Genomic DNA, 25,966 nt, shown 5'->3' on the forward strand with positions numbered 1-25,966 from the left:
TTGCACTTGGGCATACTATTCTATCTTATTTCTCTTCCTCTTGGTTTGTTAAATTTGTTATAGTTTATATAGGAGATATTTATTTTAATCTTGTTGCTCTTCTTAAAATATTTTATTTTTCTTTGTTTCCTTTCCTCACTGAGCTATTTTCCCTGTTGGGGCCCCTGTGCTTATAGCATCCTGCTTTTCCAACTAGGGTTGTAGCTTAGCAAGTAATAATAATAATAATAATAATACATATGATCAGGGCCCAAGCCCCCCTCTCCAGCCAAGTTAGGACCAAGGGCCAGGCAATGGCTGCTGAGGACTCAGCAGATAGACCTAGCTATGCTCCCCCCCCCATACTTAGCTAACAAGGATGGTGAGGTTGTAGCGACCAAAGAAACTAACGAGTTTGAGCGGGACTCGAACCCCAGTCTGGGGATCTCCAGTCAGGGATGTTACCACAAAGGCCATTATTAACTGTTAATACATCATGCTCATGTAAATGTTGTCAGATGAAAAGATTTCAAATTACCTGGGAAATTTTTCAAGTTTCTGTACAAACAAGAGTTAGAAGCCTTCATTCTTCTCTCACATTAACATTTCAGCAATAGGAATATCAAATGACTTTTATTTGAAGAATTTTTTTTATGCAATATTACTCATTTCTGCAAACTTTCAAAATACACTATCAGTATGTGATACACAAGAATTAAAAATATTATTGAAATTCAATTATAAAATATAAGAATTATAAAGTATCAAAATGTATAGGTTGTTTTATTCAAGCTAATTAATTAAATATGTTATTATGGTTCTTAATGAAATTTGGACTAGAAGAAAAAAGGAAAAGTGGAATGATGAAAAAATTCAAGTCCGAAGGCCATTGGATTGTCATTACAGATATGCTTATAAGGGTATAAGTTTGGTCTTGAAAATGAGCTTTGAGATTTTTTTTTTTAATATACAGTTCAGCAAAAGAGTATCACTTACAGTGATTATAAGCACTCATTGCAGCTTCCTGTTGTCCTTCGGCGATATTGCTGAGTGACAAAACTTTTCAGCCACTCTGTTTTGTCTCTTCCTATCTAGAAATGTTCTTTTACCTCCTTAACATTACACTTCTTCAATTCTTAGTTCTCATATAATAACATTTGCTTTGGGAAGCCCTTTAAAAGCCTAAAAATGGAACTTAGCCTCTTTAAACTAGTTCATAATAATAAGAAAGCTATATTGTTTGTGTCTAGAAATCGAATGTAACCGTTGTTGTTAAAATTTTGATTACCTTTTATCATTGATTACAGGTCAGAACTGGCTGCATGATGCATATCAACAAAATCTGTTAGTACTAAGTGCCTTCAAACTTGCGTGTGAATTTTTGCGTAAGGGAGGCTCTTTTGTGACCAAAGTTTTCAGGTCTAAGGATTACTTCAAGTTGGAGTATGTTTTCAAGAAATTGTTCAAAACGGTAAGATAGCTAAATATCTATGCTCATTCATTTGTCTTTTATTGGTACAGTATTTACATATGTCCTTGTATGTGTTGATGCTTTGTACAAAACATTGATATACAGTACTGTACTGTACAGAAAGATTTTGTAATGTTTGCATTTTAGTAGATATAAACCAGTATTAGCAGAAGCAGTGTTTTAGTCGTCATACTGTATAACTTTATTTGTTCATACACAAATACAAACCATTGACCTTTACAGTACATAGGAGAACAATAACGGCAAACCTAGGATTGCGGCAATTAAAAACTTTTGGTGTTCCCACCCGTTGAGATACTACTGCTAGAGAGTTAGGGGGTCTTTTGACTGGCCAGACAGTACTACATTGGATCCTTCTCTCTGGTTACGGTTCATTTTCCCTTTTACCTAAGCACACACACACACACCGATTAGTCTGGCATATTCTTTTACGTATTCTCTTCTGTCCACATACACCTGATAGCATTAAATTTACCAAACAATTCTTCTTCACCCAAGGGGTTACTGCACTGTAATTGTTCAGTGGCCACTTTCCTCTTGGTAAAGGTAGAAGGGACTCTTTAGCTATGGTAAGCAGCTTTTCTAGGAGAAGGACACTCCAAAATCAAACCTTTGTTCTCTAGTCTTGGGTAGTGCCATAGCCTCTGTACCATGGTCTTCCACTGTCTTGGGTTAAATTTCTCTTGCTTGAGGGTACACTCAGGCACACTATTCTATCTTATTTCTGTTCCTCTTGTTTTGTTAAAGTGTTTATAGTTTATATAGGAGATATTTATTTGTTCCATAACTGGAATACAAACCACGCTATTTAATAGGGGTATTACTTTTGGCGTAGCTGAAATGACGAGTCATTAAAATTTAACGAGGGTTTACTACCCAAACCGCTAGTTAGCGGGGGTAGGGGAGGGTAGCTTGCTACCCCCCCCCCCCCCTTACACGCACCTGTGCTTAACTCACTTTGCTCTCGGCTCGGATGGTAGTCGGACGTGTCCGCTGTCATCCTCGCCGCTCATTGGTAGCCATTAATGCTTTTTTCGCTTTCTCTTTTGACAGTTTTGTGTGTGAAGTTGGCGTCTGCTATTATGCGCACCTGCCCTGAATTACCCGACCGCCCCTGTTGAACCTTCATGTCGGCGGTTGAGACAGACCCTCAAGCCCTTTGCCCTTCCTGTAGAGGTCAACGGTGTGATAGTGATAAGTGTAGTGTGTGCAGGGAGTGGTCTACCTCCCAGTGGGAGAGGTTCTCACGGCGACGGAAGAAGAAGTCCAAACGGGATATCTCTTCTTCGAAGGTTTCTTTGAAAGGAAAAAATCCAAGGCCTATTCTTCCGAAGCTCTCACTCGGTCGGTCTCTTTTGAGAGATTGTCGAGTGGTAGCGTACACCGTTGTACTATTTTCCAAGCTCGTGGTTCGAGAGATGGCGTTGCCTCCCCTAGCAAGGCAGCTCCACCTCTCCCCCCAGGGGAGGATTTGTCACTAATCCATCGTTTCCAGCTTTGGTCTTCCTTGGGGCTTGAGGGTTCGCCCTCCAAGGAAGTTTTACTTGACTACATCCGATTGGGTGCCGCTGTCAAGCAATCGCCGCCTCCGGCAGAGGTTGATCCTCTGTCGATTGTCAACGTTGTGGTGTCAGAGGTATCCAATGCGGTATCTCCTACTACCTCTGCCTCTTCAAACCCCACAGTACCTGAAGGCTTAGTTTCTCCCGTTCCTGTTCAACCAACGAGGGAGAAACTAACTCCAACAGTCTCTCCTGCTAGTGTTTCTCTCCCTCGGGGGAGTTCACTTACAGAGACTCCTCTTCGGAGGACTGCAGAAGGTCAGCTTGCTGATCCCACGGCCTCCAGAGGGCATATTCGTCGCAAGGCTCGCCTTCCTCTTCGCCAGACAGCCCTTCCTTCACCTGCAGTGAGGAGGCGCCTCTTTGGTTCTACATCTTCGTTGCAGTTCCCCGCAGAGAAGCCTCATCAGCGATCACCGTCTGTTCCTGCTATGGTCCTGGACCTCTCAGCGGATCGTTAGCGATCTCCTTCGGTGGAAGGTCGTCCTTTCAAAGGACACGTCGACCTTCCACCTGTCAGACCTGCCGTCACCGTTCCTGAGTGCTGATGCGCGCTACGCGCCGACGAAACCTGACCTCCACGCTCGTCAGGCATCATCCTCTAACCCTAATACAGGGCATCAAGGGCGTATGCGCCAACACGCGCATACTTCCCTCACGCGCTATGCCAGCAAAGTAGAGCATACGCGCCCACTTTCTCCTGCGCGCCAGGCTTTGCCTGAGCAAGAGCGCCCACGCCCAGCTACACGCCATCCCTCACCTGCGCTTCAGCGCACTCCTGCGTGCCAGCAACCTCCTGCACACCAGCGATCTCCCGCGCGCCAGCGCCCACACACAGCAGTCATCTCTCCTGGGTGCCCACAATCTTTGGATCTGGGTGCTGTTAGGAAGTCTACATTAACTTCTCCCACGCGCCAGCACTCGCCAACGCGCCAGCACTCACCCACGTGCCAGCGCGCGCCGACACACGTAATCTCCTGCACTCGTCCACGAGGATACGCACATCCTCTCCTGCAGTTGCGCGCCCACAAGCAGCACAGGCTTCACCTGCGCGCCAGGGGTATCTCTCCTGCGCGCGCTTTACGGCTTCTTCAGGGGCGCGCGCCCGCGCGTTCAACGCCCTGATCCTGCACGAATATTCTCCAGCGCGCGCACGCACACCATCAGTCTCCCGCGCGCTCACCTGTGCGCCCACAGTCTCCCGCGCGCTCGCCTGTGCGCCCACAGTCTCCCGCGCGCTCGCCTGTGCGCCCACAGTCTCCCGCGTGCGCTCCTGTGCGCCCACAGTCTCCCGCGTGCGCTCCTGTGCCCCATCAGTCGCCCGCACGCGCACCAGCAGTCTCCGGCGACCCCTGGTATTCTCCATCGCGCGAGCACCATTACACGCCCCCGCACGAGCGTCAATATCCTCCCGCGCGCGAGGCTGTGGACAACGCACGGCAAGGTCGCCATCGCCGCATTCCCCTCCCCGCAAACGCATAACAGCGTGTATTGCGGCGGAAGGGAAACATCCAGAGGGGTGCAGGATCCCTATTCTCTTTAAGGCGAACCGACTTATGGGAACTCCTCCCAGGGATCCTTCTATCCCTGTCCCTTCAAAGGGGGTGTCTGACAGCGCGTCTGTCAGTCAACAACCTTGGTTCGGTGCACTAATCAGAGCAGTTACACAGGCGTTCAAGCCTGTTTTCTGTGAATTAGGTCACAGATCCTTGGCTGTCTTTACCTCTCTGAAGAGAAAAAGAGGAGTTCCGGACACGGTAACTTCTCCAAGGGCTAAGTTGACTCCACACAAGCCTTCGAGGTAAGTTCCTTCACTCCCCCAGACTTTCTCTCCTTCCCTGTCGGACGAGTACTTCCCGTCCTCAGGGGAATCACGTGAGGTGACACTTTCCCCCATCCCACCAATGAGGGAAACCCCTCCTCGCGCTGAGAAGTCTTCCCAAATGGGGGCTGGAAAGAACTTGCCATCTTCTATGTTGGAGTCCTACATCCTTCCCAGAAAGGAGTCGAAGGACTCTAAGACTTTACCAAAGTCCTCTACAAGACCAAGGATGGAGCCAACTAGCCACTCGGAGAACGTCCGCAACTCTCCCCAAGAAGAGCCTTTGGGGACAAGAGACTTCGCCGCAAGTCCAACGTCAGGAGGAGAACAGCAAGAGTCAGAGCATGCGTTTTGGCAAGTTCTGACTCTAATGAGGGCTCTTAATGGGTTTTCCAACCCAGAGATTCCTCCTCGAGAGGGCAAGGACACGGTCTTGGACCCCGTATTCGGTACTCAGAAACCATCTAAGGCCAGTGCGGCTCTGGCCTGGTCTCAGGGGGTTAAGAGTACCAGGGACAAGATTGCTGTACAACTCTCCGAGTTGTCCTCCTCCAACCGTTCCAGTGCCGGCAACAATCTTCTCCCACCTCCTCGCATACAGCAGAGAAGGTACTTAGAGATCTTGGAGGAGCCTTGTTTAGCTCCTCCTCTCCACCATTCGTTGGAAGAGCTTACCAGGGGAGTCCCTCTTGAGAGAGACTCCAACCGGCAGGTCTCGTTCTCGGCAACCGAGATCCTTAACCAGGAGAAGGTTGCGAAGTGTGCTATGCAAGCCACGTGACATTTGGTTAGGGACCTTAGGTATCCTGATACGCTCTGAGAATTTCTCCAAAGAACGAACCAGGAAAGCTATGGAGACGTTCCTTCTCTCAGGTCCTCGCAAGATCGAGTGTCTGGCTCACCAAGTCTTGAACTTGTGGGCAAACACCATCCTGAAACGTCGGGATATGGTGGCTGAGAGATTCCATCAGAAGGTCCCTAGCACCGAGATCAATAGGCTCAGGCATTCTTCTTTTCAAGGAACAATCCTGTTTGAGCCTAAGGATGTGGAACAGGCTGCTGAGAGGTGGAGGAAGTCTCACCAAGACTCCCTCCTTCATAGGGCTTTGACATCTAAGCCATATAAGCCTCCAGCACCCCAGCAGTCCCGTCCGACCAAGACCGCAAAATCAACGACGGCAGCAAAGACAGTGGTGTCTAAGCCTTTTCCTGTCAAGGATTGGAAAGGCAAAAAGTCTTCCAGGGGAGGTAAGAATACTAGAGGGAGCAGCCGAGGCTGCAAACATTAGGATTGGCAGTCCCCCTGCATGTCCACCAGTGGGGGGATGCCTACAAAGTTGTTCAGACAGGTGACAGCAACTCAGGGCCAATTCCTGGAAGATTTCCGTAATCAGTCAGGGATATCGCGTCTCGTTCACAACATCTCTACCTCCCCTGACGACGAATCCAGTGTCATTGAGCTCCCTTGTCAAGGGATCAGCAAGGGGGCAAGCCCTTCGGGCAGAAGTCCAGACCCTGTTGAAGAAGGGCGCTCTCCAAGAGGTCCTCGACGGGTCTCCAGGCTTCTTCAGTCGACTTTCTTGTAAAGAAGGCGTCTGGAGGCTGGAGACCAGTCATCGACTTCTCAGCTCTGAACAAGTTTGTCAAACAACCTCCGTTCAGACTAGCAGTGAGACCGCAAGACTTCATGTGTACACTGGATCTAAAGGATGCGTACTTCCAGATCACAGTCCATCCGTCTTTAAGGAAGTACTTAAGATTCGGCCTAGACAAAAAAAAGAGTACCAGTTCAAGGTGCTGTGCTTCGGTCTCTCCACAGCACCACAGGTTTTCACCAGAGTGTTCACCCTAATATCTTCGTGGGCACACATGATTGGCATCCGTCTCCTTCATTATCTGGACGACTGGTTAATCCTAGCAGACTCGGTGTCATCCCTTCTTCAACACCGGGACAAACTTCTGAGACTTTGCCAGGATCTGGGGATCCTGGTAAATCTCGAGAAGTCCTCACTGCTTCCCACTCAAAGACTTGTATATCTAGGCAAGGTTATAGACACCAATCTCCACAAAGCCTTCCCATCAGACGACAGGATAGCAAGGCTGAGGAAGGTCGCAAGCCCTTTTCTCAAACAAGAAGAACTCCCAGCCCAATCGTGGTTACGTCTCCTCGGTCACCTTTCATCATTGGCTCGTCTAGTTCCCAATGGTCGCCTCAGGATGAGATCCCTCCAGTGGCGACTCAAGTCCCGGTGAAATCAAGGTTACGATTCCCCGGACGTCCTGATCCCTATGGGACCTGCGGAACTGACGGACCTCGAGTGGTGGGTGGCAGACGAGAATCTACGGAAAGGAGTGGACCTTCTCGTCCTCCCCCCCGGATTTGATGCTTTTTTTGGACGATTCAAAGAAAGGGTGGGGGCCCCACGTACTGCACCAAACGACCTCAGGCCTGTGGTCAGAGTCAGAAAAGTATCTCCATATAAATCTCCTAGAGATGAAGGCCGTCTTCCTGGCCCTTCAACAGTTCCAACAATACCTGGCGGGTCACTCTGTGTTGGTGATGAGCAACAACACCACAGTAGTGGCTTACATCAACAAACAAGGAGGTACTTTTTTGCAGCAGCTATCCCATCTAGCAGTAGAGATACTGAGATGGGCCGAAATCCACTCGATACCGCTATCGGCACGCTTCATTCCTGGCAAAAAGAATGTGCTTGCCGACAATCTGAGCAGAGCGTCTCAGATAGTGAGTACCAAGTGGTCTTTGGATCATCTTGTGGGGTTCTCCTACTGTGGATATGTTCGCAACAGCCCTGAATTTCAGGCTCCCGTTGTACTGCTCCCCAGTCCCAGACCCCAAGCCTCTCTGGTAAGATGCTTTCCAACAACGGTGGGACAACATCGACGTTTGCGCCTTTCCCCCGTTCTGTCTGATGAGGGTGCTTAACAAGACCAGAACATCGGTCAATCTTTCAATGACCTTCATAGCTCCGCTATGGCATCACGCGAAATGGTTCCCGGACCTTCTGCAACTCCTAACTGAGCTACCAAGAGAACTCCCTCCATGGCACAATCTGCTCAAGCAACCACATGCCAACATCTTCCACAAAGCCGTAGCTTCGCTACGACTTCACACCTGGAGACTATCCAGATCTCTCTGAGAGAGGATTTTCACAGCAAGTTACTGTCAGGATGTCTGGACATCTGCGAAAGTCATCCGCAGCAGTCTACCAGGCAAAGTGGAAAGTCTTCTGTGGTTGGTGTCGTGGAAGGGAAATCTCTCCACTCGATGCCACTATTCCAACAATAGCGGAGTTCCTTGTGTATTTGTGGGAAGAAATGCGCCTTTCGGTCTTGGCAGTGAAAGGCTATCGCTCAGCCTTAAGTCTAGCTTTCAGGCTGAGAGGAATGGACATTTCTTCATCGCTAGAACTTTCTCTACTCATACGTAGTTATAAACTTACCTGCCCTCAGTCGGAAGTGGGACCTCCTCCATGGAACGTGGTTCGAGTTCTCAGGTCTCTTAAGAGACCTCCCTATGAACCATTACGCCAGGCATCAAATCCCCACCTAACCTGGAAGACGGTGTTCCTGCTAGCTTTGGCTTCGGCCAAGCGTGTTAGCGAACTTCATGGTCTCTCGTATGACATCGCCCATTCAAGGGGAAGGGGGGAAGGTAACGTTCAGCTTCGTCTCTGAGTTTATTGCTAAGACTCAGAATCCTGGAGTAGCGGATTATTGATTCGACTCCTTCCGGATTTCTAGTCCCCGCTCTGTGACAGATGACCCAGACCATCTCTTACTATGCCCAGTAAGGAGTTTGAGGCTATACCTCAAAAGAACAGCTGCAGTCCGTCCTCATGTGCCAGCATTATTCGTCAGCACAGGGAGGACTAAGAGGAGGGTCACCAAGAACACCATCTCTGCATGGATTCGTAGGGTCATTCATGTGGCCTTGAATACAGATCCTCCTTCGTCACGTTGCCTTAGATCACGTGATGTCAGGGGCATAGCTACGTCCCTGGCCTTCAAAAGAAATTTCTCTGTGAAGCAGGTCCTTCAAGCGAGGGTATGGAAGCGTCAAACAACGTTCACAGCCCACTACCTGCAAGACGTGACCCACAGGAGGCTCGATACGTTCTCTATCGGCCCTGTGGTGGCTGCACAACAGCTGGTTTAAAACCTGAAGCTCCTTATTGGACAAGTAGCAGAAGGTTGAGAGCATTGTTACCTGGTTTTAGTCTGCATGAATGAAAAGGTTTGACTGGCCCTTATTCTTTTCTTCATCATCCCCTCTCTTGGGGAAAACAGCATCCTGAGTTCTCTGCATAGCTGACCTCAAACTACTGGAGGTAAGCCATGCTCCCTTGTGTTCCTAGTATTAAGTTAATACTGTTACGTCCCCATACCCTGACGAGGTAGTATTGGGAAAGTCCTAGTCTACAAGTTTCCATCTAAAGAACTTCAGATGAACTTCCTAGGACGAGTCACACTTCTTCATACCTTCACACACAGCTTGGGTAGGCCGCAATCCTTGCGTAGCAAGGTTCTAGCGAGGGGCAGGGACTCCTTATTTCTTGGGTGCTTACACACTCAAATAACGAGCCCCCGGGCAAAGCCAAAAGCCAGTACTGGCTGGGACGTCCACCCTTCCTAATGGGTGAGTCACCCCTATTAAATAGCGTGGTTTGTATTCCAGTTACAGAACAAATGACAAATTCGTAGATAATTTGTATTTTTCTTAACTATACAAACCTTAACTATTTAACCAAACTTGCCCGCCAGCCCTATCCCCCCTTGAAGTCCTACCTCCAAGCAAAGTGAGTTCAAGCACAGGTGTGTGTGTGAGGGGGGGGGGGGGTGGTTAGCAAGCTACCCTCCCCTACCCCCGCTAACTAGCGGTGTGGGTAGTAAACCCTCGTTAAATTCTAATGGCTCGTCATTTCAGCTATGCCGAAAGTAATACCCCTATTAAATAGCTAAGGTTTGTATAGTTAGGAAAAATACAAATTATCTATGAATTTGTCATTTTAATGTTGTTTCTCTTAAAAATTTCATTTTTCCTTGTTTCCTTCCCTCACTGAGCTATTTTCCCTGTTGGAGCCCCTGGGCTTATAGCATTGTGCTTTTCCAACTAGGGTTGTAGCTTAGCAGTTAATAATATAATGACCGACAGATAGTTGCTGTACCTGTTGGTACACTGACAACTCACTGGTAGGGAATATTTAAGACTATTCATATTTTACTTTCTCTCTTTCCAGCGTGTTCTCAGTGCCCTTTTCCTTTCCAGAGGATGGACGAGCTATTGACCAACCCTTGCTATTTAAACACTTCTCCTTTAAAGCTCTCTGAGCCCTATCGCAAGGCTGTGCTTCAGCCTTTGCGAGATCCTTCCTCTGAAGGTTCTCCAAAAGGCGACTTTTTTCACAGGCAAACTTTCAGATGTGCATTACCAGCACACGCTTCCAGGCGATTACCTTCGTAGAGTGTACCTCTCCTAAGGGCATCTCATCCCAGGGCGCTCCTCATTCTTGGTGGGCATCTCCTAGACATGCTTCTCCAGAATGCCCACAGCAGACTTCCTTATATAGGTTCACGGGTTCTAGGCGGGATTCCAGCAACTCTTTGCCCTACCCTCATCTTCCAGGTGTGCGTCACCAGTAGTTGAAGGAACCTCACCTTCTAGTCCAGCCCCTGGACGGACTTCAACGCAACGCTTTTCACCTAAGCGCTCCTTGTCCAGAAGGTGTTCTACCAGATGAGACTTGTCAATATCCAGACATGTTTCTGAATGTGCTTCTGCTAAAGTCGCTGCGTTCTCTTTCAAGGGACCTGACAGGTCATCTCTTTCTGAATGTGCTAAGTGCATGCTTTCAGAGTGCGCTAGATGCGTCAACACTTAAATTCTTGGTCCTGTGATGGTTGCTCAAGTAGGTTTACAGCCAGTCCATCTCCCACGCGGGACAGGAAGTATCTCGTCGCTGGTAATGTGTAAATGTAAGCATAAAATTAAAGGTAGAGTGACTGGTTTCTCTTGATTTTTTCTTTCCCCCTCACTTGGGGATGAAATAGTAGGACTGTTACTTGCTAGGTTTGATTTGATGTGAGTGAGCTACACTGAGCTCCATTATTTTAGTTTAGAAAAGCATCTCCCCCCTGTTCCCCAGACAAGGGGTAGGATGGTGGAATATATACTAACCTATTGATGATCATTTGCTTGGTATATTACTCTATTGCTGACTGCTATCCCTTTTAGGGAAATGGCTGCCTCAATTGACCACGTACCAATCTATTCATCCTTATTATAGATAGACAAGGAGTCGCAGGGGTTATCGCCTTTGCTTCGGTACGCGACCTGACAGATTAACATATCCAGGCCAGAAAAATAGAACCAAACAGTTCGCTTCTAGGAGGACTTTATGAACTTATCAGCGAGTCTCTTTAGTTCAAAGGATGAAATGTTTGTATAATCATTGGAACAATTCACAAATTTTTAAAAGTAATTTTTATTTTTCCTACCTATTCATACCCGAGTCCTTTAAAGTTAAACTTCGCACCTCACTCAAGAGCTCCTGACAGGATGGGCTGCTTGCGAGCGCTCACAAACTATTGTTAACTATCTTATTAATGAATTTAATGGTTGTTCAAGTCCCACTGAAGACAGTTCCCTATTTTAAATTAATCAGTTTTGTATACAGTAGTTGGGAGTAATACAAAATTATTATCTCCAGAAGTTAAGATTGTAGTTTTGTCCCCAAAATACCCTCTTAGTGACAAATTTGGCCTACAGCTTAGTTCTGATAGTGTTGTAACTAAGTTACGGATTTAGACATTTAGTTCCATTAGGTGTATTTAATAATTATTGAAAATATGGTTTAGTTAAAAATTTAGTTTGAGTTACAGATTAAAAATATAGATTGGTTAAATAAATGTCTTATTTAAAAGATTGATATCAGAAAATATGGTGTTAATACAGTATTGTACATTTTGATATGTCCCAGGTCAACGCCACAAAACCCTTGTCATCTCGTTACGAGTCTGCTGAAATCTTCGTAGTTTGTCAGAGTTACCTTGATCCAGCAAAGGTTGATCAGGAATTTTTCAATCCTAAGAATGTATTTGAAGAAATTGATCCAGAGCCAGTCAGCAAGATCAACTTATGGAAACCTGCTAAGGTACATATTAATTTTTTTTATCCAAATCCTTTTTGTTTGAAATGAAAGTTGAACAAATCTCTTATAACTACATTTCATCTGAGGTTGTTAATGACATGTTTAATTTTGAATATCTGGTTCGAAAATTAAATAGCAGTTTTATATTGTTTAATAAGTCGGCTCTTTATGAAAATTAATATTTAGTCATGTTTTTCATATATTCCACTATATAGACAAAGCCAAAAGCGGAAGGTTACCCAGAAGGAGCAACAATCTTGTTCAATAAAGTTCCTGTCTCAGAGTTTATACACGCTTCAAATTACGTAGAAGTTCTTCAGACAGCCTCAGAGGTAAGTGCCTTTTAATTTTAATTAAACAAACCTTTTTTTCCATTTTGGAGTTTAGCAGTGCTACTGTTTAAGGGTTCTTGGAACTTTATGTATGTGTCAAGTGATTTTTTAATCCTAAAAATATTATGTGCATTTAATCACTCCTTGTTACATGTTTGAATGTAAAGATGCTTTTCTTCAGGTTACCAAATATGTTTTCTCTACCATAATCCTAAATCATCTTAACAAGATATATAGGATTTTTTACATTATTTAGTTCCCTTAGCTCATAGTTAAGTCCCTTATGTCAGAACTTTTACTAGTAAGAACCTGTTTGCATTAGATAAAAAATAATTTGAATAAGGGCAAAACAGTATACTGTTCGAAGTAACTACAGGAATTCTTGATGTGTGTGTCCTGATGCATATGTAGGCTAAGTGCATTCTCTTGCATTATGTGTAAAATCAGTTTAGTACTGCCGTCATTATACTCTTTTTGTCTTTGTCACTTTCATATATAAATCTCCTTAACCAACCATCACCAGGATCTTACATATTAGGTTTATACTTCTAATTTTGTGTGAAATAAAAGTCTAAGGCAAATACATTGGAAAGGATGGGCCAGTGGAGTTATCGACATGGCTTGATGTCATTGTGTGTCCAAGGCCACTGAGTGTTTTGCTTACCCATTATGTTTTAGTTATAATAGATGAAATATAAGATAAACCTGAGTTTCAGCCACCAAAAATGAAACCTAAATTTGAAAATTAACTACAGCGTTGTATATGAAAAGCAATTACTGACCCCCCTCCAATTGTTATAGGACACCATAAATCATGAATATATCAATTAAACCAATAGGCTACAGTACAATATCATATACTGTAAGTTTATGGGATAAAACCTCTTGCTGGCACAGTACAGTACTTTGCTTACTTTATGCTTTGTGGTAGTTTTGATTTTGAACAAGTTAAATTTTAAATACTGTGGAGGTTGGTTTGTGAAACTTTCTTTGCATATGTCCAGAAACTAAGAATCACATCTTTAATCCTTCGTATATCCATTTATGAAACTATTGTTTAGAGACTACTATTTAATTTTTGTTAGATCCACAGTAATTTAGGTATAGAGAGTTTCCTGTATGTTAGTAATCTGCTTGGAAATCATACTTGGCAAAATATCATGTATGAGAGTTCTGTCCCCATTTTTCTCTCTTTTCCTGAGCCTTTCTACGTTCTTCGTTCAGTCTGTTCCATGTCTACTACTTTTCAGATCAAGTGTTCTTTATCCCATCTCATCACATATTCAAGACCAAATCATTTCCATCTTTGAGTTCTCAGACTCATTTTTAAACTTATGTACAATGCATCTTCCACCAACTCCTCAATTATATTACAATCTTCCCTCTGCTCCAGCTATGAACCTTAATATTCCAAGGTAACACCGCATTAAAATCCTGAAGTATCCTTGTCAGTACCCATTTTTCTCTAGCATAGAAAATTACAGGCCTTATTTACCTATTAAAGGGTGTATTCTCAACTGATATGACATTTTTATCTATCAGTAATCATGGAAGCTCTCTTCTTATCAGACATGCTGCTGTAACTTTTTTCTACTTTTCTCTCTATTCCTGTTTCACATTTCAGTGTCTGTAAGGTAGCAGAGATGCTTTACCTATTCTTAAACCTTGTCACTCTATCACAAGAGTATTTTCAACTAATCTTCTCTTCGCTATTTGCTTTCTGTCATACACTTTTACATCTGTTTTCACATTGTTGATTTTGTAATCCCGATCAGGTCTTTTTACACCTTACATTACTTTTGGGACACAGTGTGGAGATCATCCATATGCATTTCCTATAACAAACAGCCATTTTCTTATTAGTACCTTTCCTATGCTTCCAATCCGGTCGCCATTAGCTTCATTGTGCCTACATTGATTTTCAGTTCTCTTCTCCATTAAACTCTAAACATCTTCCAGTTCCTCATCAAAGTCTGCTTTTACTGTTTTTAAGTCATCAACACAAAGCAGCTCCCATGGTCCCCAGTAGTAGCATTCTCATACTATGATAAATGGTAATGGTCCCCGCTCTAATCTCTGGCAATTATAAACTTCTACATTTTTTTTTTTCTGCAATAATTGGAGCTTCCAAAAATGTTATTTTCACTCTACAGTGCATCCGTTTTACCCTTTTTATACCATCACTTGAGATTCTTCCCACACCTCTGGTTCTATCTCATCTTTTATCCAATTTTCATATGCTGTAGCAGGCTAATGTATGTTAATCTCATGCTGCTTTTCTAAAGTGACGTTATTTCAGATTTTCCTGGGGATTTTTCTCTTTTTGTCTTTCCAAAGGCAATAAGAGCAATGGATAGACTAATTAAAGATAATCTGGGAAATTATATCTGCACGACTTGGGTGACATGATTTTTGCTAGGCAATTGTTATATAACATTTTTAGTAAAGTAATAGCATTGATTTGTGGTATATGATTAACTATTGTAAATAATTTAATGTGTCAGGCAGAGAATTTAAGAAAACTTTATGTAATTGAATATAGGTGCATAGCTGAATGACCTAATGGAAAATGTCTTGAGATAATTTTCTATTCATGAATACATTCCATTCTTTTATGATGTAGTGATGGACATTGATTTTTTTCCAGTTACATTTTGAAGACGATGAACCTCTAAAGAAGCACAAGCTGACTACTGAAAACATCCTTGAGAACTGCAAAGATATCAAAGTATTGGGGAGAAAAGAACTGAAACAGCTTTTGACATGGAGAAAAGAAATAAAGGTAAAGAAATTTTACTTTAAAGGAAATTGTACCTTTTTCATAGAATGCTGAATTGTTCCGTAACCGAAATACAAACCACGCTATTTACAAAGGGTTTACTTTTAGCGCAGCTGAAATGACGAGCCAATAGTTTTTAACGAGGGTTAATTACCCCCGCGCTAGTTAGCGGGGGGTGGGGAGGGGTAGCTTGCTACCCCTCCCCCCTCCACACACCGGTGACTTGCTTCACTTCACTTTTGGCTCGGCGGTGATCAGACGTGTCTGTTCATCGCCTTCGTGACAGCCTTTAATTTTCTTCTTTTTCTTTTCAGCTTGTGTGATTGGTTGGAAGTTGACCTTCAGTTATTTTCTTTTATTTAATATGCGGACATGCCCTGGAGTAGCCGGCCGTCCTTGTGGGACTTTCATGTCGGACGTGATTACGGATCCTCACACCCTCTGCCCTTAATGTCGGGGCCGACGGTGCGACCAGGATAACATGTGTCGTGAGTGCAGGGAGTGGTCTGCCTCCCAGTGGGAGAGGTTTGGCCGTCGGCGTAAGAAGAAGTCCAAGAGAGACCGTTCTCCTCCGGGGTTAGCCTTGAAGGAGGAAGGTTCTCGGGACTCTTCTTCCGCCGCCCAAACCTCCTCCGAAGCTCCCCCTCGTCCGCCTCCTAAGGAGAGTCGTCCGAGTGGGAGCGCAGGCCCTTGTTCTGTTTCCCTACCTTCGGTGGGGGGAGAGGGCGTCGCCTCCCATAGCGAGGCGGTTCCCCCTCCTCCTCCGGGGGAGGTTATTGATAATAATGCTTTATCCAGTGATGATCTGTTACAGATTTGGTCGTCCCTGGGGCTTAAGGGCTTGCCCTCCAGGGTCGTTCTTATTGACCTTGTCTCGTTGGGGGCCGCTGTTAAACAGTCGCCGGTGGTAGCGGAGGTAGACCCTCTGTCTATTGTCGACGTCGTGGTGACAGAGGCCTCCGACGTGGCTGGGCCTTCCGACGCAGGTGCTGTTGCTGGTGATGGTGCTCTAGGCTCTCCTCCTCCTTCCGTGCATCCTTCGAAGGGGGAAGTGAGTCCTTCGGTCTCGACTGCTGCCCAGCTTCCTTCTGAGGGAAGTGTTTTGAAGGAGACTCCCCTTCGGAGGACCGATGGTCCCGACGATCTCCCCCGAGGCCGCCTCCGCCGTAAGGCTCACCGCCCTCTACGCCACAAGGGCCTCCCTTCCCCTTACAGGGGGACTAAGAGGCGCCTTTTTGGGTCTTCGTCCTCCGGGGGGGACTCTCCTCGTCAGCCTCAACCGACTGCCCCGCCCTCCTTGAACCTCTCTGCAGACCGCTCACCATCTCCTGCCGGATCTTCGCCTTCTGGAGAACTCGTCACCCAACGGGCAACGGTCCCTTCGGGGCTAAGGGATTCTTCCCTTACGCGAGCAGGGCCAGCGCACAAGCGCTCTCCTGCTCTCCTGCTCCTCGACGATCTCCTGCTCGTCGGCTCTCTCCTGAGGTTCGCCCCCCTCGCCAGCGCTCTCCTGCTCGTCAGCTCTCTTCCGAGCGTCAGCGCTCATTTGAGGAACATCGCCCTGCGGTCTCTGACCACCCTTTAGTTCCTGCTGAACTCCCTGCTCACCATCCACCTGGTCCTGTGGCTACGCAACATCGTGCTGCGCGTGTGTCAGAAACACATGTTCGCCAACGCACCAGCGATCTTCCCGTTCCTGCTCGTGAACCTATCCTCTCACAGGACACGCGTCGACCTTCTGCTCGCCAGCGATCACCAGCTCGCCAGCGATCACCTCGCTTACGCATGCTGCTCCTCATCGCACTACCCTGAACGATCGCCCTCCTGCGGATGCTGATCACCATCGCACCCTTTCTCGCGATCATTCACCTGCGCATGCTGCTCGCCATCGCACAACCCTGCACGATCGCCCGCTTACGCATGCTGCTCCTCATCGCACAACCCTGAACGATCGCCTTCCTGCGGATGCTGATCACCATCGCACCCTTTCACGCGATCATTCACCTGCGCATGCTGCTCGCCATCGCACAACCCTGCACGATCGCCCGCTTACGCATGCTGCTCCTCATCGCACAACCCTGAACGATCGCCTTCCTGCGGATGCTGATCACCATCGCACCCTTTCACGCGATCATTCACCTGCGCATGCTGCTCGCCATCGCACAACCCTGCACGATCGCCCGCTTACGCATGCTGCTCCTCATCGCACAACCCTGAACGATCGCCCTCCTGCGGATGCTGATCACCATCACACCCTTTCACGCGATCATTCACGTGCGCATGCTGCTCGCCATCGCACAACCCTGCACGATCGCCCGCTTACGCATGCTGCTCCTCATCGCACAACCCTGAACGATCGCCTTCCTGCGGATGCTGATCACCATCGCACCCTTTCACGCGATCATTCACCTGCGCATGCTGCTCGCCATCGCACAACCCTGCACGATCGCCCGCTTACGCATGCTGCTCCTCATCGCGCAACCCTGAACGACCGCCCTCTTGCGCGCGATCATTCACCTACACATGCTGCTCGCCATCGCTTACCATCACGTGGTCATTATCGCCAGCGATCTTCTTCACCTACGCGGCAGCACGATCCCTCGCCGTCGCGCCATCGCTTGCGTTCGTCGCCTCGGACACGTGTTCATTTACCTGCCCACCCTCACGCCCACTCGCCTGCGCGCCCGCGCGATCGCTCGCCTGCGCGCCCGCGCGACCGCTCGCCTGCGCGCCCGCGCGACCGCTCGCCTGTGCGCTCGCGCAACCATTCGCCTTTGCGCGACCGTTCACCCTCGCGCGACCATAGTTCGCGGCGAATTCCACAGCCGGTGGTAGCAGCAGGGACGCGTGCTCCTAGACGGCACTCGGGATCACCTCCATCCAAGCACAGGTTGGTATTGCAGGACGAGGACAGGTCATTACAGCATTCTTCCCCACCTTCTTTTCAGGCAGGTACCGTCGTGTCCACTCCAAAGGATCGCCCGATCCCTTTCACCTTAGCGAGGATTTCGGACTCTGTGTCCTTTGAGCAGCAGACTTGGTTTGGTCCGCTGGCACGGGCGTTAGTGAGGGTTATGAAACCAGCACTCGCCGGCCAGGGAAACAAACCAGCGGCTGTCTCTCCTACGCTGAAGAGAAAGAGAGGAGTGGACTTCGTGGTGACTTCCCCCAGGGCGAAGTTGGTTCCCAAGAGGTCGGTCTCGAGGGTCCCCTCTCCTGCACGAGTACTCTCTCCTTCTCCCGTGGACGAGGCCTTTCCGTCCTCAGGTGAGTCCAGTGGGCCGGTAGTCTTCCCCTCGGCACCAGGGGGGGAGACTTCGCTTCAGGCAGGAGAATCGTCTCGTGAGGAAGGGGCCCCTCGAACCTCGTTGTTGGGATCCTGTATCCCTCCTAGGAGGGAACCCAAGGATTCCAAGACCATCCCTAAATCCTCTGCAAGGATTCGACAGGAACCCACGACTACCCAGGGGAATGTCCACGTATCACCCCAGGAAGAGATTCCTGGGGCAGGAGACTTAGCTGCCAGCCCGCAGGGAGGAGAACAGCAAGAGTCCGAACATGCCTTCTGGCAGGTCCTAAGCCTGATAAGGCAACTTAACAGTCTTACGGATCCAGTCATCCCCCCCCGTGAAGGCAAAGACACGATTCTGGATGAAGTGTTTGACGTTCAGAAGGCCCCTAAGACCAGTGCAGCTCTGCCCTGGTCTCGGGGGCTGAAGAGTGCCAGAGCTAGGGCCAATGCTCAGCTCGCACTTCTTGCCACCTCCAGTCGTTCCACTGCCGGGAACAAACTCATCCCTCCTCCTCGCCTTCAGCAGAGGAGGTATTTCGAGATCCTGGGTGAGCACAACCTCGCTCTTCCTCTCCATCACTCTGTGGAGGAGCTGGCGAAGGGAGTTCCCTTGGAGAAACTCTCTGCGCGGCAGGTGTCGTTCTCGGCGGCAGAGATCCTTAACCACGAGAAGGTCGCTAAGTGTGCCATGCAGGCCACTTCGTGGCTGGACTTCTGGTTAGGATCTCTGGGCATCCTATTGCGATCTGAGGACTTGTCCAAGGAGACCAATAGGAAGGCCCTAGAGACCTTCTTGCTCTCGGGCACCCGCTCCATCGAGTTCTTGGCGCACCAGGTTACCACCCTGTGGGCCAACTCGGTGTTGAAGCGTCGCGATGCTGTGTCCGAGAGATTCCATCCGAAGGTCCCCGCCGTAGATGTGTGTAGGCTCCGACATGCCTCCCTCCTGGGGGAGAGCCTGTTTGAGCCTCAAGACTTGGAGCGAACGGCTGAGAGGTGGAGGAAATCCAGCACGGACTCCCTCCTCCACAGGGCCCTTACAACTCGGCCCTATAAGCCTCCAGCCCCGCCACAACAGCAGCAACAGCCTCGTAAGGCTCCAAAACAGGCACCGGCAGCTAAGAAAGTGGTGTCTAAGCCCCAGCCCTTTCCAGCCAAGGTCAAGAGGGGTGGTAAGTCCTCCAGGGGAGGCAAGACTTCTAGGGGAGGCAAGACTTCTAGGGGTGGCGGCCGCGGCCGCAAGCCCTAGGGGTGGCAGTCCCCCTGCGTGTCCACCTGTGGGGGGATGCCTTCAGCGTTGCGTCCGCAGGTGGCAACATCTCGTGGCCGATGCTCGGACGATCTCAGTGATCGGCCAAGGTTATCGCGTCCCGTTCACGTCATCTCAACCTCCCCTGACAGCGAATCCAGTGTCGTTGAGCTCCTATGCCATGGGATCGGCAAAGGGGCTGGCCCTTCAGGCCGAAGTCAAGACCATGTTCGAGAAGGGTGCTCTCCAGGAGGTCGTGGACGGCTCTCCAGGCTTCTTCAGTCGACTCTTTCTTGTAAAGAAGGCTACTGGAGGCTGGAGACCCGTCATCGATCTCTCGGCTCTGAACAGGTTTGTCAAACAAACCCGGTTCAGCATGGAGACAGCAGACACGGTCAGACTTGCGGTGAGACCACAAGACTTCATGTGTACACTGGATCTAAAGGATGCGTACTTCCAGATCCCAATCCATCCGTCTTCCAGGAAGTACCTGAGATTCTGCCTAGACAACAAGATCTACCAGTTCAAGGTGCTGTGTTTCGGTCTCTCCACAGCTCCTCAGGTGTTCACCAGAGTGTTCACCCTGATTTCGACTTGGGCGCACAGGAACGGCATTCGTCTCCTTCGTTACCTAGACGATTGGCTGATCCTAGCAGACTCGGAGTCGACCCTTCTTCGACACCGAGACAGGCTTCTAGATCTTTGCCAGGATCTGGGGATCGTGGTAAACCTCAAGAAGTCCTCTCTGCAGCCGTCCCAACGACTGGTTTATCTAGGCATGCTAATAGACACCAATCTCCACAAAGCCTTTCCATCAGACGACCGGATAGCAAGGCTGAGGAGGGTGGCGGAACCTTTCCTCAGGCGAAAAGAACTCCCCGCCCAATCGTGGTTGCGTCTCTTGGGCCACCTATCCTCCCTGGCCCGTCTGGTTCCAAACAGCCGCCTCAGGATGAGATCCCTTCAATGGCGGCTCAAGTCCCGGTGGAATCAAGGATCCGATTCCCCGGACACTCTGATCCCAATGGGGTCTCTGGAACAGACGGACTTGCGGTGGTGGCTGGCCGACGAGAACCTGCGAAAGGGAGTGAGTCTTCTCGTCCTTCCCCCGGAATTGACTCTGTTTTCGGACGCGTCAAAAGAAGGGTGGGGGGCGCACGTTCTGAACCAGAGGGCCTCAGGCCTTTGGTCAGAATCAGAAAAGTGCCTACACATCAACCTGCTAGAATTGAAGGCCGTCTTTCTGGCCCTTCAACAGTTCCAACGGTTCCTGGCGGGTCACTCCGTGGTGGTGATGAGCGACAACACCACGGTAGTGGCTTATATCAACAAGCAGGGAGGCACTTTTTCGCAACAGCTATCCCATCTTGCAGTAGAGACTCTGAGGTGGACCGAAACCCACTCGATAACACTATCAGCTCGCTTCATTCCTGGCAAGAGGAATGTGCTCGCCGACAGTCTGAGCAGGGCTTCGCAGATAGTGAGTACCGAGTGGTCTTTGGATCCTCAGATAGCCAACAAAGTCCTGACTTTGTGGGGTTCCCCGACGGTGGACTTGTTCGCGACAGCCTTGAACTTCAAGCTGCCCCTGTACTGCTCACCAGTCCCGGACCCCAAGGCACTCTGGCAAGATGCTTTCCAGCAACGGTGGGACAACATCGACGTGTACGCCTTCCCACCATTCTGTCTGATGAGAAGGGTGCTCAACAGGACCAGACTATCGGTCAACTGTTCCATGACCCTAGTAGCTCCGCTATGGCATCACGCGGAATGGTTTCCGGACCTTCTGCAACTCCTGACGGAACTCCCAAGGGAGCTTCCTCCACGACACGAGCTTCTCAGACAACCCCACTCCGGTGTCCCTCACAGGGCCGTAGCCTCGCTTCGGCTTCACGCCTGGAGACTATCCAGCGTCTCCTCGCGGAGAGAGGCTTTTCGCAACAGGTTGCGGAGAGAATGTCTCGGCACCTGCGAAGGTCCTCTGAGGGAGTCTACCAAGCGAAGTGGAGAGTCTTTTGTGGTTGGTGTCGTGGAAGGGGTATCTCTCCACTCGATGCCACTATTCCAGCAATAGCGGACTTCCTTGTGTATCTGCGAGAAGAAATGCGCCTTTCTGTCTCGGCAGTGAAAGGCTATCGCTCAGCCTTAAGCTTGGCCTTCAGATTGAAGGGCGTTGATATTTCTTCATCGCTAGAACTCTCTTTACTCATACGTAGCTATGAGCTTACCTGCCCCCAGTCGGAAGTGAGACCCCCTCCTTGGAACGTGGTTCGAGTTCTCAGGTCTCTCAAGAGACCTCCCTTCGAGCCATTACGCCAGGCCTCCGATCGCCACCTGTCTTGGAAGACGGCTTTCCTACTCGCCTTGGCCTCGGCCAAGCGAGTTAGTGAACTTCATGGTCTCTCGTACGACATCGCCCATTCAAGGGGATGGGGGGAGGTAACGTTCAGGTTCGTCCCTGAGTTTGTGGCCAAGACTCAGAATCCTGGAGTGCCGGATCCTCGGTTCGACTCTTTCAGGATCGCGAGTCTCCGTTCTGTAACAAACGACCCAGACCAGCTGCTACTATGCCCAGTGAGGTGTCTGAGGTACTACTTGAAGAGAACGGCTGCAGTCCGTCCTCATGTGCGAGCTCTGTTTGTGAGCACAGGCAGGACAAAGAGGAGGGTCACAAGGAACACCATCTCTGCTTGGATTCGAAGGGTTATCCACCATGCCCTGAATCCTGACCCTCCTCCGTCACGTCGCCCTCGGGCCCACGATGTCAGGGGTATTGCTACATCCCTGGCCTTCAAGAGAAACTTCTCTGTGACGCAGGTACTTCAAGCGGGGGTCTGGAAGCGTCAAACGACCTTCACAGCCCACTACCTGCAAGACGTGACCCACAGGAGCCTCGATGCGTTCTCTATCGGCCCTGTGGTGGCTGCACAACAGCTGGTCTAACCTCAGGCTCCTTTTTGGACAAGTAGCAGTAGGTTGAGGGCGTTGTTACCCGGTCTTAGTCTGTGTGAATGAAAGAGTATGTCTGACCCTTACTTCTTTCTTCATTCTCCCCTCTCTTGGGGAAGCAGCATCCTGGTCCTCGCATAGCTGACCTCGACCTCTGCAGGTAACCCATGCTTCTTTGTGCTCCTAGTATTAAGCTTAATACTGTTGCGTCTCCCATACCCTGACGAGGTGGTATGGGGAACGTGCTATCCTAGAATTCCTATCTGAAGGTCTCAAGGTCAACTTCATAGAACGAGTCACACTCTCCTCCTCACACTACTTATGTAGGCCACTCGTTCCTAGCGATGCTAGGAACCTGTGAGGTACAGGGGCTCCCTCTCTCTAGTGCTGCTCACTAAGGGATCGAGCCCCCGGGCAAGCCGAAGTCAGTAAGGCTGGGGGACTTTCCACCCTTCCTAAGGGGTAAGTCACCCTTTGTAAATAGCGTGGTTTGTATTTCGGTTACGGAACAAATGACAAATTCGAAGATAATTTGTATTTTTCCTAACCATACAAACCTTAGCTATTTACACATATGTGCCCGCCATCCCTGACCCCCAAGTCAAGTCCTACCTCTAAGTGAAGTGAAGCAAGTCACCGGTGTGTGGAGGGGGGAGGGGTAGCAAGCTACCCTTCCCCACCCCCCGCTAACTAGCGCGGGGGTAATTAACCCTCGTTAAAAACTATTGGCTCGTCATTTCAGCTGCGCTAAAAGTAAACCCTTTGTAAATAGCTAAGGTTTGTATGGTTAGGAAAAATACAAATTATCTTCGAATTTGTCATATTTTTTTTTTTTTTTTTACCACTTATGCTGTAGAAACGAAGTTTCTTTAATGGAAAATGTACACATTTTCTTTTAGGTAAAATTTATTGAATAAAATTTTTTATTTCAGCTCTTGAATGAATTATATTTTCCATATAGCTCTCCAGATCATTTGAAGTCTTCTGGTTTTATTTTATTATCCAATTGATATTTTTAGTATTCTTTATTTGCAACCAATTTAGTTTATTTATGAATATTTATTCTTATCCTTAGGCTGATTTCGAGAGCATCGCGAAAGAGAAGGAGAAACTGATGGCGATCGAGAAAGCACAGACTGAAGATTCTGACAAGAAAGATAAGGAAGGCGAAGAAGAGGATGAAGAACTGGCAGCAATTGAGAAGGAACTTGATTCCATAAAGGTAGTACCTGAAGTAGAATATTAGTATAAATGAAATACAGATCACTTATAGCTAAGATTTTATATGTAAACCTTTCTGAACTATGAAAGTAAGTGAAAAAAAAGTAACTGCAATCTTTATTTCAGTTTGAACAAGCTCGGGATCGAAAGCAGAAGGAGAAGAAGTCAAGAAAGTTAAAGAGGAAGTTACTGGAGAAGATGCAGTTGAAGAGTCTTGTTCCAGGAGATCAGGGTCCTACAGATACTTCAACAGAACTCTTCAGCCTGGAAAAACTATCAAAGGTAAGGATTGTGATTTTGTGTCTGCTAAAACTTTGAAACCTCAAGGAAGTGTACGATTTGTTGTAGCAAGGAAATTTTATAATGTTCAGGCTGTAACTACAGTAGAAGTTGGCTGTAACTACAGTAAAAGTTAGAAGTCCTTTTAACCGGCACCCTAGAGTCATTGCTATTGCCAGATAATCAAAATTGTCATAGAAGGGGGCCCTTTAAACCTTAAAACTGTATTCAAACCTTAACCACTCAATGCTAAGGCTTATGGTAGCCTGTAATTACAAGAATCATTAAAGCTTACTCATAAATGGCAGAGGCAATGGGCAGAACAATGCCCTAGAGACAGGACAATGTCTTAGAGATTGATCAGTGCTCAAGCCCCTTCTCCATTAACCTTAGACCAAGGAGGGCCAGATAATGGCTGCTGATGACTCTGCAGGCTCTTCCAAACCTCCATCCCTTGCTTATAAGGATGGTGGAGTTGCAGACACTAATTGAAACTATAGAGCTTGAGTGGGTCTCAAACTAACATTCAACAGATTGCAGGCAGAGACATTTTCAATATGCTACCATAAACACATAACTGTCTCCCAAATATACATTTTAGTTTACAATACACTTTATAGTATATTTAGATGTGCAACATGCAGCCGCATCTTCTATAAAGCAAGGTTTTTTATGGATTAGTGGTTAATTTTATTGTCATATTGTTAACTGGGATTTTGTCCTCTAAATTGGGCTACATTAAGCTGAGGATCTGTTGCACTACAAAAATATTCAGAATCAAAATTATATTTCAAGTAGCAAAGCAATGCATTAAATAATGTACTGTACAAATATTATGAAATCAAAAGTACATTATATTGTTCAATGTCCATTCCAAATGTGCATAGCGTTAAGATATGTTTTATAAACTTACCTAGAGCATAAATCTATAAAATTTGTCATTCTCTATTTGCATCCAAGTATTTAGAAAAAGTTAATTTGTAATTATTACAGTACTGTATGTCGAAGATTATTTTATTCTTAGTAATAAGAGCATGTATTGAACATTAGTTTGTTCCGTAACTGAAATACAAACCACGCTATTTAATATGGGTATTACTTTCGGCGTAGCTGAAATGACGAGCCATTAGAATTTCAACGAGGGTTTACTACCCCCTTGCTAGTTAGCGAGGGGGTAGGGAGGGGTAGCTTGCTACCCAGCGAAGGGAATGTGGGAGCTTAGTTTGGCTACGTTCTCTCTCTCTACTCGAGGTCGTTCACCCTTTACTACTACTACGTACTATTATGGAAACTTCTTTCCCGTTGCGGGCTGAGTTGCTTTTCCATTTTATTTGCCTCAATTATTTTTAATGAAATCTAATTGTATTTTCAATTTTTCAGCTTCTGGGGAACCCTTCCCGTTGGGGGTCAGTGGCTCTTACTATTTGTGAACATTCAAAAATCAGTTACATAATTATAATTGTTATAATTCTGTTTTTTGTTAAAGTTCTCCGCCCTCCCCCTTCTCCCGTGAATGTCATTGGGGGAGGAGGGCGCATACTTAATTTCTAATTCTTATGTTTTGCTATTCCCTTGGGGTTACTCTTCGGAGTTCCTCCCGAGGGAATTTCTGTTCAATAATTATTTAACTTTATTTTCCCAGTTAACTATGCAGTTTGACTGAAGTGTGCCAACGAAGCAGAGCTGTCCTGTTTATGCCTGGGGAGTCTGCTGTCGCTGCCGTCTCTCTAGGACATCGTCATGAGCGTTATCCCTTCTCTTAGAAGTTCTCCCGTGACAACTGTCAGATCTTCAGTTCATCTTAGAATGATAAGGAGGTTCGCCTTCAGGGGTAGGTA

The 25,966-nt window shown here is 47.6% G+C and overlaps 1 protein-coding gene across 1 annotated transcript in view; it reads left to right on the top strand.

Moving 5' to 3' along the window:
- The window catches only part of LOC137647527 (pre-rRNA 2'-O-ribose RNA methyltransferase FTSJ3), a 98,366-nt gene that overhangs the window by 27,269 nt on the left and 45,131 nt on the right, over window positions 1-25,966 (top strand). Inside the window, exons 3-8 of the mRNA XM_068380766.1 lie at window positions 1,287-1,450; window positions 11,857-12,030; window positions 12,243-12,359; window positions 15,007-15,141; window positions 23,704-23,850; window positions 23,976-24,131. Coding sequence (XP_068236867.1) covers window positions 1,287-1,450; window positions 11,857-12,030; window positions 12,243-12,359; window positions 15,007-15,141; window positions 23,704-23,850; window positions 23,976-24,131 — 893 coding nt within the window. The remainder of the gene's footprint in view (window positions 1-1,286; window positions 1,451-11,856; window positions 12,031-12,242; window positions 12,360-15,006; window positions 15,142-23,703; window positions 23,851-23,975; window positions 24,132-25,966) is intronic.

This window comes from Palaemon carinicauda, chromosome 1 (assembly GCF_036898095.1).
Source record: "Palaemon carinicauda isolate YSFRI2023 chromosome 1, ASM3689809v2, whole genome shotgun sequence".
Classification (NCBI taxonomy): Eukaryota; Metazoa; Arthropoda; class Malacostraca; order Decapoda; family Palaemonidae; genus Palaemon; species Palaemon carinicauda.